The sequence below is a fragment of the Diabrotica virgifera genome, chromosome 1 (genome assembly GCF_917563875.1).
Source record: "Diabrotica virgifera virgifera chromosome 1, PGI_DIABVI_V3a".
NCBI lineage: Eukaryota > Metazoa > Arthropoda > Insecta > Coleoptera > Chrysomelidae > Diabrotica > Diabrotica virgifera.
In genome coordinates, this window is record NC_065443.1 from 60,855,925 (window position 1) to 60,872,715 (window position 16,791).

General features: G+C 32.0%; 1 protein-coding gene and 1 long non-coding RNA gene across 3 annotated transcripts in view; one reads left to right on the plus strand and one right to left on the minus strand.

Annotated features, from left to right (window-relative positions):
- The window catches only part of LOC114335025 (arylalkylamine N-acetyltransferase 1-like), a 210,995-nt gene that overhangs the window by 182,141 nt on the left and 12,063 nt on the right, over nucleotides 1–16,791 (plus strand). The window contains exon 3 of one of the 2 annotated variants that reach the window (XM_028285179.2): nucleotides 14,692–14,923. In XM_028285179.2, the coding sequence (XP_028140980.1) occupies nucleotides 14,692–14,923 (232 nt within the window). The remainder of the gene's footprint in view (nucleotides 1–14,691; nucleotides 14,924–16,791) is intronic. The other variant, XM_028285180.2, reaches the window with a different exon arrangement.
- The window catches only part of LOC114335026 (uncharacterized), a 124,236-nt gene that overhangs the window by 84,728 nt on the left and 22,717 nt on the right, over nucleotides 1–16,791 (minus strand). The window lies entirely within an intron of this gene.

A 16,791-nucleotide genomic window follows, 5' to 3' on the forward strand; every position in this document is an offset into this window, starting at 1 on the left:
TTATAGAGGTATTTACATTGTTGTTAGGTCTTCTCTTTTTTTTTTGGAAAGCTAATCAATTTTTTTATTTCAAATGTAACACCCTGTATATTTTTTGCGTTTTGAAGCTCTTGAGAAATATTGATTATTTTTCATATAATATTCCCTCTATCTAAATTGCGTAATTTCGGAGATATTCCCACATTTATTAAAAAAAAAATTAAACAAATTATAAAAATAAATTTTTTTCCGCCCTGGTGCACATTTTTTAGATTCTTTGGAACATTTAGAACAGAAAATGTTTCTTATAATTTTTCTCCATAGTTGATCGTTTTCGAGTTATAAACAATTTAAAACTGAAAAAAAAAACAAAAATTACGATTTTCAATGCCCAAAAATACAATTAAAAAATAATATTTTAAAATATGGCTTTTAGTTGTTAACGCAGCCCGATCGCCCATCCCCTCATAAGCGCTTTATTAGCAATAAAAAAATGTTTTAGAATAAAACATGCCGAGAATTCTTCTGGGGAGCTGATTAAGAAGGTTTGAACTTGAATTTACATAGACACTTCGTAATTTCAAAAATAATATTTTTTACTTGTGTTTTTGGGCCTTGAAAACTGTCATTTTTCGTTTTTTTTTTCAGTTTTAAATTGTTTATAATTCATTTTTTTTTTTTTTGTTTTTAATGGTCCAAAGAATGTATAATAATGTCTACCGAGGACGAAAAAATTTATTTTTATAATTTGTTTAAAAACATTTTTTTAAATAAATATAATAACTTTGAAATTACGTCATTTAGGTATAGGAAACATTACATGAAAAATAATCAGTATTTCTTAAGAATTTTAAAACGCAGAAAATATTATAGGATGTTCCATTTGAAATAAGAAAGTTCATTAGATTTACGGAAAAATGGAAGATCTGACAACAATGAAAATACCACTAAAACATCGGGCGCATTAGAAGACCATCCCCACCAAAATCTATAAAAATCATGTAAGCCGTTTCTAAGATAATTAAAGCCTTCCATAGATAAAACTCGCTCTGTATAGAAATAAATTATGCATATACGGTATAAGAAACGCTATATTATGTATGTCTTACAGTTCAAGTTGATTATCCAGTTGGAGTTGACTCCAACTAGTTGGAGTCAACTCTAACGGCTGGTTTCAGTAAAAGTTGATTATAAATATAAAATGAAGATTTATATTCAACATGTACTAGTAAAAGTAGACTCCAACTAGGAAAAGTATACTCTTCCTAATGCCATTTAGTAAAAGTTGATTCTGATTCACACAAACAGCCGATTCTAGCAATTAAATGTTACTGAATATGTTCAAATTAGTCTAGGCTGTATCGTCGCCCCCGTTAGGTAAATTACTCCGATTCGAATTTTTTGCACAAACTTACTCAAAAAGAGGTCCTTATAACAAATCTACTGGGTGTCAGGCAGTACCTTGATCGATAAATTGTTTAAACAATTTTTTTTAGACAAATTCACAAAAATAGTTTTTTCACTTCGAACAATTTTTTTTTAGATCATTTTGGTTATTCTGAGCAAAAAAAGGTATTTTGTGATTTTTCTCTAAAATTGATTGTTGTCGAGTTATACGCGATTTAAAATTTGAAAAATGCGAAAATAGCCATTTTCAAGGCTTAATAACTCGGTTAAAATCCATTATTATGAAAGTCAGAAAGGGACCAAATTAAAGTTTATAGCCCCCTCTACAAGATCCAGCAGAAATTTTTGTCACTATTTTATTACTAAGCTTTATCTTTAATTATTAACAATGAGCGCTAAGTGCGTATTAGGCGGCCGTCAATGGTGAGTGCTAAAGAGATGCACCATTCCAGCCGTCCAATGGTGAATCTCACTCGCACTTACATTGACGGCCGCCTCAATACACGGTTAGCGCTCATTGTTGATAATTAAAAATAATATCTTATTAATGAAATAATGACAAAAATTTCTTCAGGATCTTAGAGGTAGTTTTAATCTTTGATTTTTTTTAGTTTCTGACTTTCATAATATATAATATCGTATGGCATTTTTGCCTTTCGAACAGTTCCGGCGCCAATTACATCTTTAACCCTGTTTCAAGTAACTAGTGTCGATATACACTAGCCCAGGGGGACCGACCGCTTAACGTGCTCTCCGAGGCACGGTGAGACGGCTCGTGTCATTATTGAAAATGAGAATGGTTTGTCTTTAGCAGGGCTCGAACCCACGTGCACTGGCGTATGAGGCCAGCGATTATGCCGTTACTCCACGGCCGCTCGCTCGACTTTCACAATAATTATCTTTAACCGAGTTATTAAACCTTGAAAATGGTTATTTTGGCGTTTTTCAAATTTTAAGTCGCTAATAACTCGATAACAGTCAATTTTAGAGAAAAAAAGGCCCAACGGATCAAAAAAAAAATTGTACGAAGTGAAAAAATTATGTATTTTTGCGAATTTGTTTAAAATCATTGTTTATCGCCAAACTTCACTAAAATCATTCATTATTGTACTCATTTGCCCTCATTTTCGGCAGTAAAGTAACACTTTGTTGTATTGAAAGAAGAATGTTACTTTACCTGCCGCGATAATTAAACAAATTAACCGAGATTGAATGTAAGTGGTCAATGGCAGCAATCGATTATTTATTTGAGTGAAATTAAAATTTATTTACTTTAATTATTAAAAATATTGTACAAAATTTTATCTTATTATTAATAAAATTTATGTCAAAAAGTAAAATTCTGTAGTGTTTCGCAATTATATTCATACAAAATAAATCAAAACTTTACAGATTTAGTAATTAGGTAGGTATACAATATTGATAAAACTATCGATTAAACATCAAAACCGGCCATCATGCAAAAGTCATCTGTCGTTACTGTCATACGATATTTTTATTTCGTCTAAAATTAAAAAAAATTCCTCAAAGTTGTGAGTAAGTGTTAATGTTTTTTATGATTGACGATACAATTTTGTACGCACCACCTCAATACTCTTTATCGAATGCGTCTGTTTCTCTGCTCATAATATCAGACTCGTTCGATAAAGAGTCACTTTACTGACTGACTTTACTGAAATTGGTTAAACAATTTTTCGACCGCGGAACCGCGTGACACCCTGTGTATTTGCTATAAGGATTGTTATACGGATGTATTTCTTTGAGTAAGTTTGTGGAAAAAATCGAATCAGAATAATTTACCTAACGGGGGCGACGTTACAGACTATACTAATAAATAGTTGAAACGGTCAAAACAAAGAAACGCACACTCATCAAAAATGCACTTGAGATTCTCGTTTAATCAACATTTACTGAATCGATCCAGGAAGAGTCAACTCCAACTAGTAAAAGTTGATTTAAATTTTTAAAATCAACTTTTACTGCTCGTTTCAGTTGGAGTTGACTCCAACTAGTTGGAGTCAACTCTAACTGAGAATCAACTTGAACTGTAACATATGTACATAATACATCATAGCATAGTTTGTATTCACAGTAGGCTACTCAAAGCAGTGATGTAATTTACAGATTTCAGTTTTTTTTCTTTTTTGTTTAAAGCTTTTAGAATAACTTTTTCTACAATGAGTCACCGGCAGAACCTCTAGATGTGAGGAGGATGAGATCAAAGTGGATATTTTAGTCATTACCGAATGCAGGATGGCCATTTAAATGTGGTCTTTTTCTGTAAAATCCTAAAATAGCAATGAAAATTTTGCAAAATCTCTGAAGCGATCGGGCCCATTTTTTAAAAATCTTTTAAAGATACAAAACTTCAAAAAAATTCATATGCAACTTTGCAAGGTTACATATGAATTTATTATTATTATTATTAAAAGTGTTATTAAGAATTATATAAGAAGCTAATTTTCTGCTTAAATTTGTTCTTATATTTGTTCTCATTTATTTTAGAATATTTAAAAAATGGTGAAAACTTTGAATTGTCCTTGTCTGTCTGTCCCTTCGTCTGTTGTTAAACACAATTCTTCCGTCGAATGACAGCTAATAACCCAACGATGGTGTCAAATATGAAAAATCTGAAGTGACCTCGGACTTCGGGTTCCGAGTTGCTACCGGAAGTACCTACATAGTTTTAAATTCGCCGAAATAGTACAAGCCATATATTATTCGACGCCCCTTGTCAAGACTAGAACAAATAAATATACTTCCGGTTTTATATCACTTCCGGTTAAACAGTTTGGTAAAACTTCTGGTCACATTCGGTAAAACCCTAGGACTTATTAAGTCACATTACTTGTCTAGTTATAGTTAAAACATTTTTGATACTGTGCATAGTCTTATTTTCACAATATCACAATGAAGCATCCAATTTGGCATTTGCCTACGAAATGAGACAATTCTTAGGGAAGCCGCACACCAAAGAAACATGAAACGTGAAACATAAAACATGAAACGTGAAACACGTTCTATGGAAATAAAACACTGCTAAACAAATAGACGTCCGCCCATCTATGAAACGAGTGTGATTCAAGCCAATGAAACATTTTTATCTTCTTGAAACGTGTTTCATGAAATAGTTCTATTTTTCGATTTCAGTTTCATTGTTTTGAATAATTAATTACGCGCGTATTATGAATGCTGACCAAGAATTTAATATGGCATTGGTTTCTGTGGTGGAGCAGAACGAAGAGTTGTACAATTATAACCTGGAGTGGTACTCGAATAGACAATAACAAGAAAATATCGTTTTTTTAAACCAGGACCCACAATAAAACAATGTAAATGTTTAATACTCATTCTATAAAACGATTGAAATTTAGCAAAATGATTATTTAATTCGTTTGCAACCAAATATTATGTACTATGGTTATGATTTTTGGACAGTAATAAAAGAGTTGCCACAACAGCAACGACCTCGTCGTCATCACTTTCCATTATTTACTATACAAAGGGCATAGCCGGGTAACAATGTCAAAATTGCCCCAGTGGAAACTTGACCCCAAATGTTGGGGTATTGTTCGGCATCACAAAAGATGAAGATTCACCAAATTTTAGCCCAAAATATCGACACATAACCTCAAAATCCAATAAAACGTCAAAAATCATTTTTTGGGCATAACTCGCTTAATTTTTGACCAAAAAATATTTCTTTTTTTTTAAATTAAAGGTTTTTTTTGTGCTCTACAACATTTTTCAAAAAAAAAAAGTTGGCGGGAAATTCAAATAGATTTAAGCGTTTGAAAATTTTAAACGCCCATAAAAAAATAACAAAAAATATGGATCGCTCGAAAAAAATATATATAGTGTATGATCACCAAAGCTATGTTCCAGAATTTTTTCAGAATTTTTAAAGTGGTACAAGGGAGTTAAAAATCAAAAAAACCGGTTTTTTACCGTTTTTTTCGCCGTTTATTGAGTCACATTTTTAGTCAGAGATGCGCTACTCTTTTGAAAAATATTTGAGTAAATAGCTGACAATAACATCTTTAATTTGGATTCCGGATGAACCATTTTGGACCCTTAGAACCAGAGTTATGGTGATTTAAAAAGGCGAAAATCTGATTAGAACCTTCGATTCTCCGGCGCTTTCACCGTTTCTTCGCTGTTTTTGAGTTATACTTTTAGTTAGAGAGACGCTACTCTTTTGAAAATTATCCGAGCCATCAGTTGACATCAATACCTTTAATTTGGACCCAGAATGAACCATTTTGGATCCTTAGAACAGGAATTATGATGATTTAAAAGACGAAAATCTGGTTAGAATCTTCGGTTTTCCAGATATTTCGCCATTTTTTCGCCGATTTGTGTTACATTTCTAGTTAAATTATTATTCAACTAACTTTTTTCAAAAACTGAAATCAAGACCTTAAGTTGAACCCTAGATTTGGCCCTGTGAACCACTTAAGCTAAGCAATATGAATCAAAAATTGATAATTTGATAAATAAAAAGGTTTTGCCATTTTTTTGTTATTTTTGCTTTTTTAATGCGTATTTAACTTAATCTTTTACATTAAAAATTGACACGAATTATAATGTATTTGTTCACACTCATCATTCCACCTTGCATTTTTTATCTTTATTCATTCTTACTCACACACATACACATACACTTATTTATTTATGAAGAGTAGATCATCTCTAGTCTTCATCACTATCTTCTTCGATAACTGGATACACACCATCTTTTTCATAATATTTGGAAAGTTTATGTGCAGGTCTCAAAATTTTTGATTCATATCTAGCAAACGAGAGATAGTATATAACTGCAGCGACGTGTGAGCAGCAACCTATTGTCCGTAATCCATTGGCACATTGACAGCAATAGCGTAGAATTCCGTTGTAACCAATACTATTTGGGCTATAATGAATAAAGCAATTGTACGTTTTTCTCGATATATGTCGAGACCTCACTTGTACTTTAATTATCTCAGGAGTTTCCTTCAAGTAGTCAATTTGAATGTTGCCATCTTCGTCCATCATCTCAGCTAAGTATGAGATTGTCTGTTTAAGTTGATAGGTACCTGTAAAAAATACCATTAAATCTTCTTCCGTTAGCTCCGGAAAATCCAAAATTTCACCCGATGTCAATCTTCGGAATGGTACTTTCCTTCGATTTAATCTTTTCGAATCAACTTCAACAGCCAATGAATTTTCCTTAAGACTCTGCTTTTTAATTTGCTCTAAAACATTGTTACTTGTAGATAGTTTTGAAACGCTTCGTTTGCCAAATTGGTTTACTAAAAATCCAGCGATTCGACAATATAGTCCGGCATTGTGAAGCAGTTTGTTGTCAAATTGGTGGTGAAGCAATTTGTACTTCATTCCAATGATCCCATGGACTGCTTCAACCACCCAGCGAATTAACGTAACTTTTCGTGACTCGTTCGATTCTTCTGCACTTAATTGATTTCGTTTACCCTTTAATGCGGGCATAAAAACTCTATACTGATGCTCTTCTAATTTATTTTGTACATCACGAAATCCTCTGTCAACGAAAAATGCATCATTTTTCTCTAACAAAGCTGATAGACCAGTTTCATCCGAAATTATATCTTCCATAATCTGAGCATCATTCATGTTGGCAGTATAAGGTCCCATGATATCGACGATGAAACCATTGGTAGTACAAATCGTGAAAGGCTTAGTCAAAGGGACTTTTTTTTGACCCGAATACGACTTCCTTTGGTAATCGTTGTTGCTACTCTTTTGATGACGAAGATAAGTCCCATCGCAAACTAAAGAGACTTCATCGTCTTTAATTTGATGAAGCTCTTTAGCTATAGGAGCAGTATTTTCAAGTATTAGCTGTCGAGTGCATGATTTGATACCAAATCTTGTAGGTAGTACGTCGATCTCGAATGACTTCAAAATGGAATCAGAAAAATCAGAAACTTGTTGTGGACGTTCTAATCCTAATACAGAACGTATTATTTCATTTGATAATCCGGTTCTCATTCTGAATAAAAAAACGACTACAGCTTGCGTTACCGTACGATTCTGAGTATTTCTCATCGAAGTCATCATGCCTTTTAATTCAATTACTTGCTCCCATGTGAGTCCTGTAAATGCTTTTAAGCGCTCTTCTGATAAAGTGTAGTCACCAACTTTATCAGTAAGCTCCATGTTAGCAGAAACGCTTAAACATTCTAAGAGTTTTGACACCTCATTCACTTCGACATTACTTGAAGATGAATATACCAATACTGGAAAATTACCAATGTCTTCTATATAGAATCGCTTTTTTATTAAATGATCTGAACAGCAACGATTACCGTTTGGTATAAAAATCCTAGTTGCTAAAAACACCTGCTTTCTTGCTTCAAATGGGACTAAAACTGTCCTAGAAATTTTTCCACATATGAAACATTTACTGTGCGTAGCTATGGTTCTTTGAAACGGTAATGAAACATATTCAATTTCTTTTTCTTCGTTAACATTATATTCAAATACTGAGCCAGAAGACTGTGAAAAAGCGGATGTAGTGGCGGAAGATTCTTGGCTGCTTTTTACTTCTTGGCTACTTTTTACCTCTTGACTTTCACATTTTACGTCTGAAGTCGACTTTGAATTAAATGAATACCTCGTGTAGCATTTTCTACATAAATAGCTACCTACAGTACAAGCGACATCAAAAAAATCAGATAATTTTTCAGCTTCGGATTCTGATGTTACAATCTTCTTACTTCCTGGGACTTTATTGTAAAAAATCCCGCAACTTACACACTTTTTAGTTGCACTGCCAGAAGACATTCTGAGTCTGCAATGAAACATTTTTACATATCAAATACACTGGAAATCTAAAATTAGCATTAAAAAAATTAAAAGTAAACCTTAATAAAATAATTTTGCAAGAGTAAAATATATTACACATTGATAAATAATAAATATTTTTTTCGTACCCTAAAATATATAGTTTTAATAAAAAATGAAAAAAAAAAATAAAAAGAAGCATTTTTTAAGTTCATTATAGTCATTCATTAGGTTTAAATATCTGGGCAAGTTACTAGATGAACATGTTCGATGGGATTATGAATTAAATCATAAAGTAAAAAGGTTTAAAAACACTGTATTTAATGTCTCTACCACTTTTTACCTAAAATGTGTCAATTTGAGTTAACAATATCAAAAAACGGGCTTAAAACTCCAAAAAATGAAAAAAAATCGATTTTTAGACTCCTATTTAACCCACTTAAAGGGGTCCAAAAAATTTGAAAAAATTCACGGATATTCAGAAGATGCCATACAACATATTCCACCACTTTAAGACAAAAATTTTTTTTTTTGAAGATTAAATGTGTCAAAGAATCACCCATATATATAAGAATGGATGAATATGTCCAGGATAATTTAAAATTATGGAATTTGCAAGAGATAATTTCTAGTCTACAATATATTTATTTATTTGTGTATTCCAAAATATTTTTATATATACACGCTAAACCTTAAAGCGGAATAATTACAGTCTAAAATAATAATATTGATTGCATGCTTTATTTATCAGAAAGTACTTAGCGAAAACTGGCAGTATTGTTGTAAGAAGTTAAAAACATTATTTGAGTAAATATTATTAGAATGTATCAAAAAATACCTTTAAAATGGTTATTTTATTATAAGTAGGACATGTATAACTTTTATACTTCACCGGTAGCTAAAAATGTTTATATAAAAAATCAAAAACCTTCTATTATTAATAAAATCTATTTTCTAGCCAATATTACAGTCTAAAATAATTATATTCCTTGCATGCTTTATTTATCAGAAAGTTCTTAGCGAAAACTGGCAGTATTGATGTAAGAAGTGAAAAACATCATTTGAGTAAATATTATTAGAATGTATCAAAAAATACATTTAAAATGGTTACTTTATTATACTATTAAAATACATTCTAATAATATTTACTCAAATGATGTTTTTCACTTCTTACATCAATACTGCCAGTCTTCGCTAAGAACTTTCTGATAAATAAAGCATGCAAGGAATATAATTATTTTAGACTGTAATATTGGCTAGAGAATAGATTTTATTAATAATATAAGGTTTTTGATTTTTTATATAAACATTTTTAGCTACCGGTGAAATATAAAAGTTATACATTTTCTACGTATAATAAAATAACCATTTTAAATGTATTTTTTGATACATTCTAATAATATTTACTCAAATAATGTTTTTAACTTCTTACATCAAAACTGCCAGTCTTCGCTAAGTACTTTCTGATAAATAAAGCATGCAATCAATATTATTATTTTAGACTGTAATTATTCCGCTTTAAGGTTTAGCGTGTATGTTCTTTCTTTTATATAAAAGTAAAAAAAAACATCATGTCATTTTTTTGCATTGTTCCTCCAATTATACATAAATATTGCATATGCATATATACAAGGAGTATATTATACTATGGATGATTCTCTGATGGGACATAGCACTGGTTCGCAATAAGAATAAGATCAAATAAAAACAATTGCCACAAAATCAAAAATATTTCATAAATAATGAAATAAGAGTAGAAGATAGATATTCAATAACATACTGCCAAAAAAAGCAAAAAATTAAAAGTAACAAATACTTCAGATCTTTATCTGAATAAGTAGAATGCTGTTATTAAAACTATTTTGTGGTAAAACTATTTATTTGAAATTCAACTGCTCAAGAAGATATAAACTTTTCTTTAAATAATCTTGAATTTTTTTCTATGCATAATAATAATGTTTTGAATATTTTAAGAGTGTAATCAAGAACAAAATTTTCAACAGCACTTCAGCTTTTCATTCACATCTTTTTTTACGTTGACATTTAACATTGTAAAATTTTTTGATGGACAATTTTTTGATGTCAAAATATTCATCTTGCTAAGAAGCTTATAAAAACTAAAATCAGTATATATTTCAAATCATATTTATTGAAATTTTATTTTCAAGAAGTTAATTTTATATTATGAATTACAATAAATAAATCTTAAAACTTCTTTTAAGTAATATTAAAAACTCTTCATATATATTCAGAAGTAGTTAAATTATTCTTATTCTTTACTTTTAGAATGAATAAATTCTTAACCTTCAAAATGATGTAAGAACTACAAGTATACTTACAAGTAAGATTGTCTTAATGCACTAAGTTTTCATTGTATATACACTTTCTTGATCTTTTTTGTGAATATTATTTATAAAAAATGTAAACGATTCACTTTTATATTATTTTACTAATGAGTCAAACTGAATACAAACAATCACAGTTTAATAATTATCAAACACATGTGTTTGCCGGTTAAGACTCATACACGCTACGTTTACACGGCGCATATATAGACTTGCAACCTAAAGGTCTTGACACACACAGAACAAGTGAGCTAATAAGGAAAATACAATTTTTTTCATTTGTCTCATGCGCAGCGTAAAAATTATAAATAATAAGGATTACATATAATAAATAGGAATAATAGGTGCGTTTTTTTTTCTTTAATGTATTATATATAATCATGTATGCAGATTACAAAATGTATTTGTTGTATGTAAAAGATTAAGTTAAATACGCATTAAAAAAGCAAAAATAACAAAAAAATGGCAAAACCTTTTTATTTATCAAATTATCAATTTTTGATTCATATTGCTTAGCTTAAGTGGTTCACAGGGCCAAATCTAGGGTTCAACTTAAGGTCTTGATTTCAGTTTTTGAAAAAAGTTAGTTGAATAATAATTTAACTAGAAATGTAACACAAATCGGCGAAAAAATGGCGAAATATCTGGAAAACCGAAGATTCTAACCAGATTTTCGTCTTTTAAATCATCATAATTCCTGTTCTAAGGATCCAAAATGGTTCATTCTGGGTCCAAATTAAAGGTATTGATGTCAACTGATGGCTCGGATAATTTTCAAAAGAGTAGCGTCTCTCTAACTAAAAGTATAACTCAAAAACAGCGAAGAAACGGTGAAAGCGCCGGAGAATCGAAGGTTCTAATCAGATTTTCGCCTTTTTAAATCACCATAACTCTGGTTCTAAGGGTCCAAAATGGTTCATCCGGAATCCAAATTAAAGATGTTATTGTCAGCTATTTACTCAAATATTTTTCAAAAGAGTAGCGCATCTCTGACTAAAAATGTGACTCAATAAACGGCGAAAAAACGGTAAAAAACCGGTTTTTTTGATTTTTAACTCCCTTGTACCACTTTAAAAATTCTGAAAAAATTCTGGAACATAGCTTTGGTGATCATACACTATATATATTTTTTTCGAGCGATCCATATTTTTTGTTATTTTTTTATGGGCGTTTAAAATTTTCAAACGCTTAAATCTATTTGAATTTCCCGCCAACTTTTTTTTTTGAAAAATGTAGAGCACAAAAAAACCTTTAATTTAAAAAAAAAGAAATATTTTTTGGTCAAAAATTAAGCGAGTTATGCCCAAAAAATGATTTTTGACGTTTTATTGGATTTTGAGGTTATGTGTCGATATTTTGGGCTAAAATTTGGTGAATCTTCATCTTTTGTGATGCCGAACAATACCCCAACATTTGGGGTCAAGTTTCCACTGGGGCAATTTTGACATTGTTACCCGGCTATGCCCTTTTATTTTTGTTTCTTTGATTAATATATTAGTGTAGGAAACAGAAATTGAACTTGGCAAACTCGACACAAGTTTTTTTCTGCTATATCAAGGGGTGCTTATTATGCAACTTTTTCTTAAAAGATTTTGCCCCGAAACACCAATTTTCATTCCTTTAAAGGGGGTAGGGAAAAATTAGGGTAGGGTAAAATAACTTCATGAGTAGGGTTTTTATAAATATATAATATGATTATTGCAACATTCCTGCGGAAACTACCTCTTTCTCTGAAAATAAGTTTGGCGGGCATGTTTTTACGATTTTCTCATTACCTATATATTTTGTTGAAACAAAGCGTATACAGAATGAAAAACCACTAATTGCTCTACAAATAAGGTCCTATTCATTTCTTTCGTATAAGCAACCGTTACGGCACAGTGGCGCCGTAAACCTCAGAAATGATTTGGCGAGCTCCAGTTTTTGTTTTTTTTTTTTTTCGTCACCTATTCATTCTATTGATCACGTACTTATGACAAATACACTGTCTTCTACACATTATGACCTATACATATTTCACTTTCTTTGCACCCTAAAGCCACAGTGATAGCCCAGAGTCAATTTTTGCATATTTTCTTTATTCATTTTCCTTTTTTTTTGAGGTTGTTTCGGGGAAAATATGGGGGTAAATTATACAAATTTGTAAGTAACACTTGTACATGTATAATCGCTGAAAGTTTTTTTACGCTAGCATAAGCGGTTCAGATGGTATAAAAAGGGTTTTTTTTTTAATTTAACACCCTGTAATTAAAAAACGGACAGTTGCCCTTAGATGAAACCTATACCAAAAAATCAGCCATTTATTTTAACTTATTTTTTTTAACTTATCAACTTTGGGGAGCCACCCCCGCTAAACGGTGTGTGATAAACATATGGTGTCGCGGAATAAATTGTAGGAAATATAGTCCTCTTCATATTTTTATTAAGGAATTTTTTGCAATAACGTACAGGAAGGGCTACGTCTCGCAAAAACCACAAACTACCCCCTTTATAGGGATATAAATGGGTGTTCCGGGGTGAAATCTGTTAAGAAAAAGTTTGTCTCCTCAAAAGCACCCCTTGATATACCAGAAAAAAATAAAACCGGACTTGTATCGAGTTTGCGAAGTTCAACCTCTGTTTCCTACACTAATAACATGAAACGGTTTCGTTCTTCACAATTTACTTGTTTCATGTTTCACGTTACACGCTTTATGTTTCACGTTTCTTTGATATCAAAAAGCAATTAAAGCGCGGCGCCGACAGCAACGACCACGTCATCACTTTCCATTGCCGACTATACAAATTTTATTTTTGTTTCTTCGATTAGTAATATCACATGAAACGGTTACTTTTTTTACAATTTATTTGTTTCATGTTTCACGTTACATGTTTCACGTTTCATGTTTCGTTGATGCCTATGACTTTTTAATAGTTTCCGATAAATAAATCAAGCGCAGAAATTTTAAAGTTTCAAAATGCTTAGAGTAAGAAAAAAATACAGTCATGAGTGCGCTAATAACCAGCAAAATAACGTAAAAGACGGAAAACAATATCAAGTTGTGAGATAAAAAGAGATAAAACTAGCAGATGTGGGAAATTTAGAGCGATAGAAACATATTCGCTCCGTGCATGACTGACGCGACACCTAGCGTAGTCGCCTAACATTATTGGCGACCACAATTTTGACGTTAAACATATGATACACTTATGACATATTTGACGTTAATATATGGAATATTTATTTTTGCCATTTTTGATCAAATTTGTTATACCACACAAACAATAAGTTCGAGTGTCAAATAAACGTCAAATTAAAAAAGCGAATATTTGGAAGTTCTCTAAAGAAAATATAATTTTTAAGGATTTTTCTTCACTTTTTCGTTATAGTTTAGTTGTCGGTGTTAACATTAATTAAGTTTACATCGAATGCAATTAGGCAGTGTGAATTATTATTACCAGATTTTAACATTAGCTGGGTCTATTGAACTATTAATTTTGTGTGTGCATGTAACACAAAATGGAAATAGAAGACGATAGGAATATACCACTAGATCGGGGAAGGAAAGAAAGTCAGTATGACAATATAAATATAAATAATAAAAATCAAAACGGCAAGCAGAATATCTATTAAATAAAAAAAATTCTTATTCAATCATTATTCGCCAAAGTTGTCATATTTTGCCGCTACGGACGCTGGCATATTTTCGTGTATCCCCACCATGGTCACGCACGGAGCGAGTAAACTTACATTATATTAATTGTTTCCCACCTTTAGATGCATCGGGCGAGTTTGGGAACTACCACTGTGACAGTGACAGTTTTAGTTGACATACTCATTTGATACAACTAAAGGTGGGAGACAATCAACAAAATGTAAATTTATAGGTTTCTGTCGCTAAATTTTCCACCTCTACTAGTTTCATCTCTTTTTATCTCACAACTTAATAATGTGTTTTCCATCTTTTGCGTTATTTTACTATAGATTACAAACACAGACTACAAACATAAAACCAAACATAAAATAATTACGAACACTTTCACTAAATTGGTTTCTATTTTATTTTTATTGTCGAAGGTGACACCACTTCCTTGATTAAAACTTGTTTTAACATGCTCGAAATTATTTGTTTATTGATTTTTATTTTCTACAAAATTTGGATATTTTTGATTGTAGGTAATCAGGTTTCACTTTCAGATGTAATCGAGAGAGGAGTCATAGAGGAAGACTTTATTTGTGACGATGAAAAATTTGGCAAAATTGTCAAATTACTGGAGCATGTAGCTGTCGAATCTGATCCATTCCAGATTTATCCCGGAATCGACATGGCTATGGTGGTTAAAATATTATCAGTCGACGGTTCTTATAGAGGAAAAGGAATTGCCAAAGATCTTATGGCAAAAACCAGGTAACAAGTTTGCTTTTACGATTATTACAAAAAATTGAAAACATTATTTTAATTGCTCTTTATCATCATCATCAACATATACGCGTCCACTGCTGGACATAGGTCTCCCTCAGCTCTTTCCATCTCTCTCTGTTTTGTGCGGCTTGCATCCAGTTGCCGACAATACGCTTCAGATCGTCAGCCCATCTGGTTGGTGGTCGTCCTCTGCTCCGTAGTGCTTCTTGTCGTGGCCTCCACTCGACAATACGTTTCGTCCATCGGTCGTCAGATAATCTGGTGACGTGTCCTGTCCAATTCCATGTCAGCGACGCGATTTTTTCTATAGGCTCTCTTATTTCTGTTCTACGACGTATTTCTTCGTTTGGGATACGGTCTGTCGAGAGACACCCAACATCTGGCGCTCCATAGCCCTCTAAGCGAATCTTGTTTACTACCTTTTTTGTGAGTGTTAATGTTTTTGTTCCATAAGTGGGTACAGGTAGGTGACACACACTGGTTAAAGATTTTCCTTATGAGGCATATGAGTAAATCCGATTTAAATACATAATTTAATTTACCAAACGCTGCCCAACCAAATCCTATGCAGCGTGGAAACTCACATGTCTGCCCAACCGAATTTATTGTCTTAAGTAACTGATGCAGTCTGCTCAATATCCCTCCCCTCAACAGCAATATTACGATGTAGCACCAAGTTAATCATTATTCGCGTCTTGTTCATGTTAATCTTTAGTCTGACCTCTAAGAAACCGTGATAAAATTTTTTTAACATTATTATTGTATCATTCATGCGATCGGCTATAGAGATGATGTTACCTGCGAATCTCAAATGACTGAGCTTCTCTCCAATTATGTTAATACAGTAGAACGTCGATTATCCGAACGTCGATCAACCGAACGACCGCTTATCCGAACTCCCAAATTGTGTAAAAACTCGATTGAAAATGCCTAAACGAAAGCGTATTTTCCTTTCTATGAAATTTTTTAATACTTAAAAATCTTCATTTTGTTGCAAATACAGCACTTTTTTGTTTAATTTCTATCGTATTTGTCACTAAAGATATGTAAATAAAGTTTTCATTCGAATATGGATAAATCATATTGCTATATCAATACAGTTCGATTGTCCGAAAAAATCGATTTTCCGAACACCTTTGTCCCCCAATTAGTTCGGATAATCGACGCTCTACTGTACCATATTCGTTCTGATCTGCCTTCTAGTTGCTATTAATAGTAATGTTCAGAGTATTTCTAGTAGTTAATAGATCAGAGTATTTCTTTTATTATCCCGGTTTTTTATAGCGTTCACCGCCTTTCGTTTCCAAGTTTCCAAGTGAAGGTTCTTTTCCGATATTGCCTTCTAAATGCCGCCTAGCCAGGATTGTTTGGGTCTTTTTCTCTTCCTTTTTTCCCTTGGCGTCTAATAGAGTTAAAGATGAGATGTTTTCTTTAATTGGATAGTTCTTTTGACCATAGTATAGGGTTTAGGCATCCAATCACCCTTTATCATTTCACGATCCTTTGCTCTATCTCTTTTTCGTTGCGCCCACTTTTGTTGGTTGCTGTTCTCAAATATATATATTCCTCACAGTTCCTGATTGTTTCATGTTCGTTGACCATTAGATCTTCTACCTCATTCCAGATGCATAAGTAAGTATTGTGTTTTGTTTCTATTATCAGAAAGGCCCCACTCTTCATATTTTTGAAATAACCGTCTCGTCAAGAATTCTAAATTTTCCTTGTCTGCTGCCACTACGACTTGGTTGTCCTTAAAATGTAGAGTATACACAATGTTGTATCGTCGTCAAGTTGGATCCCCATCTCTGAACAAGGTCTCCAGTGTTTTAGTGCTTCATTTAAATAGTATTGGA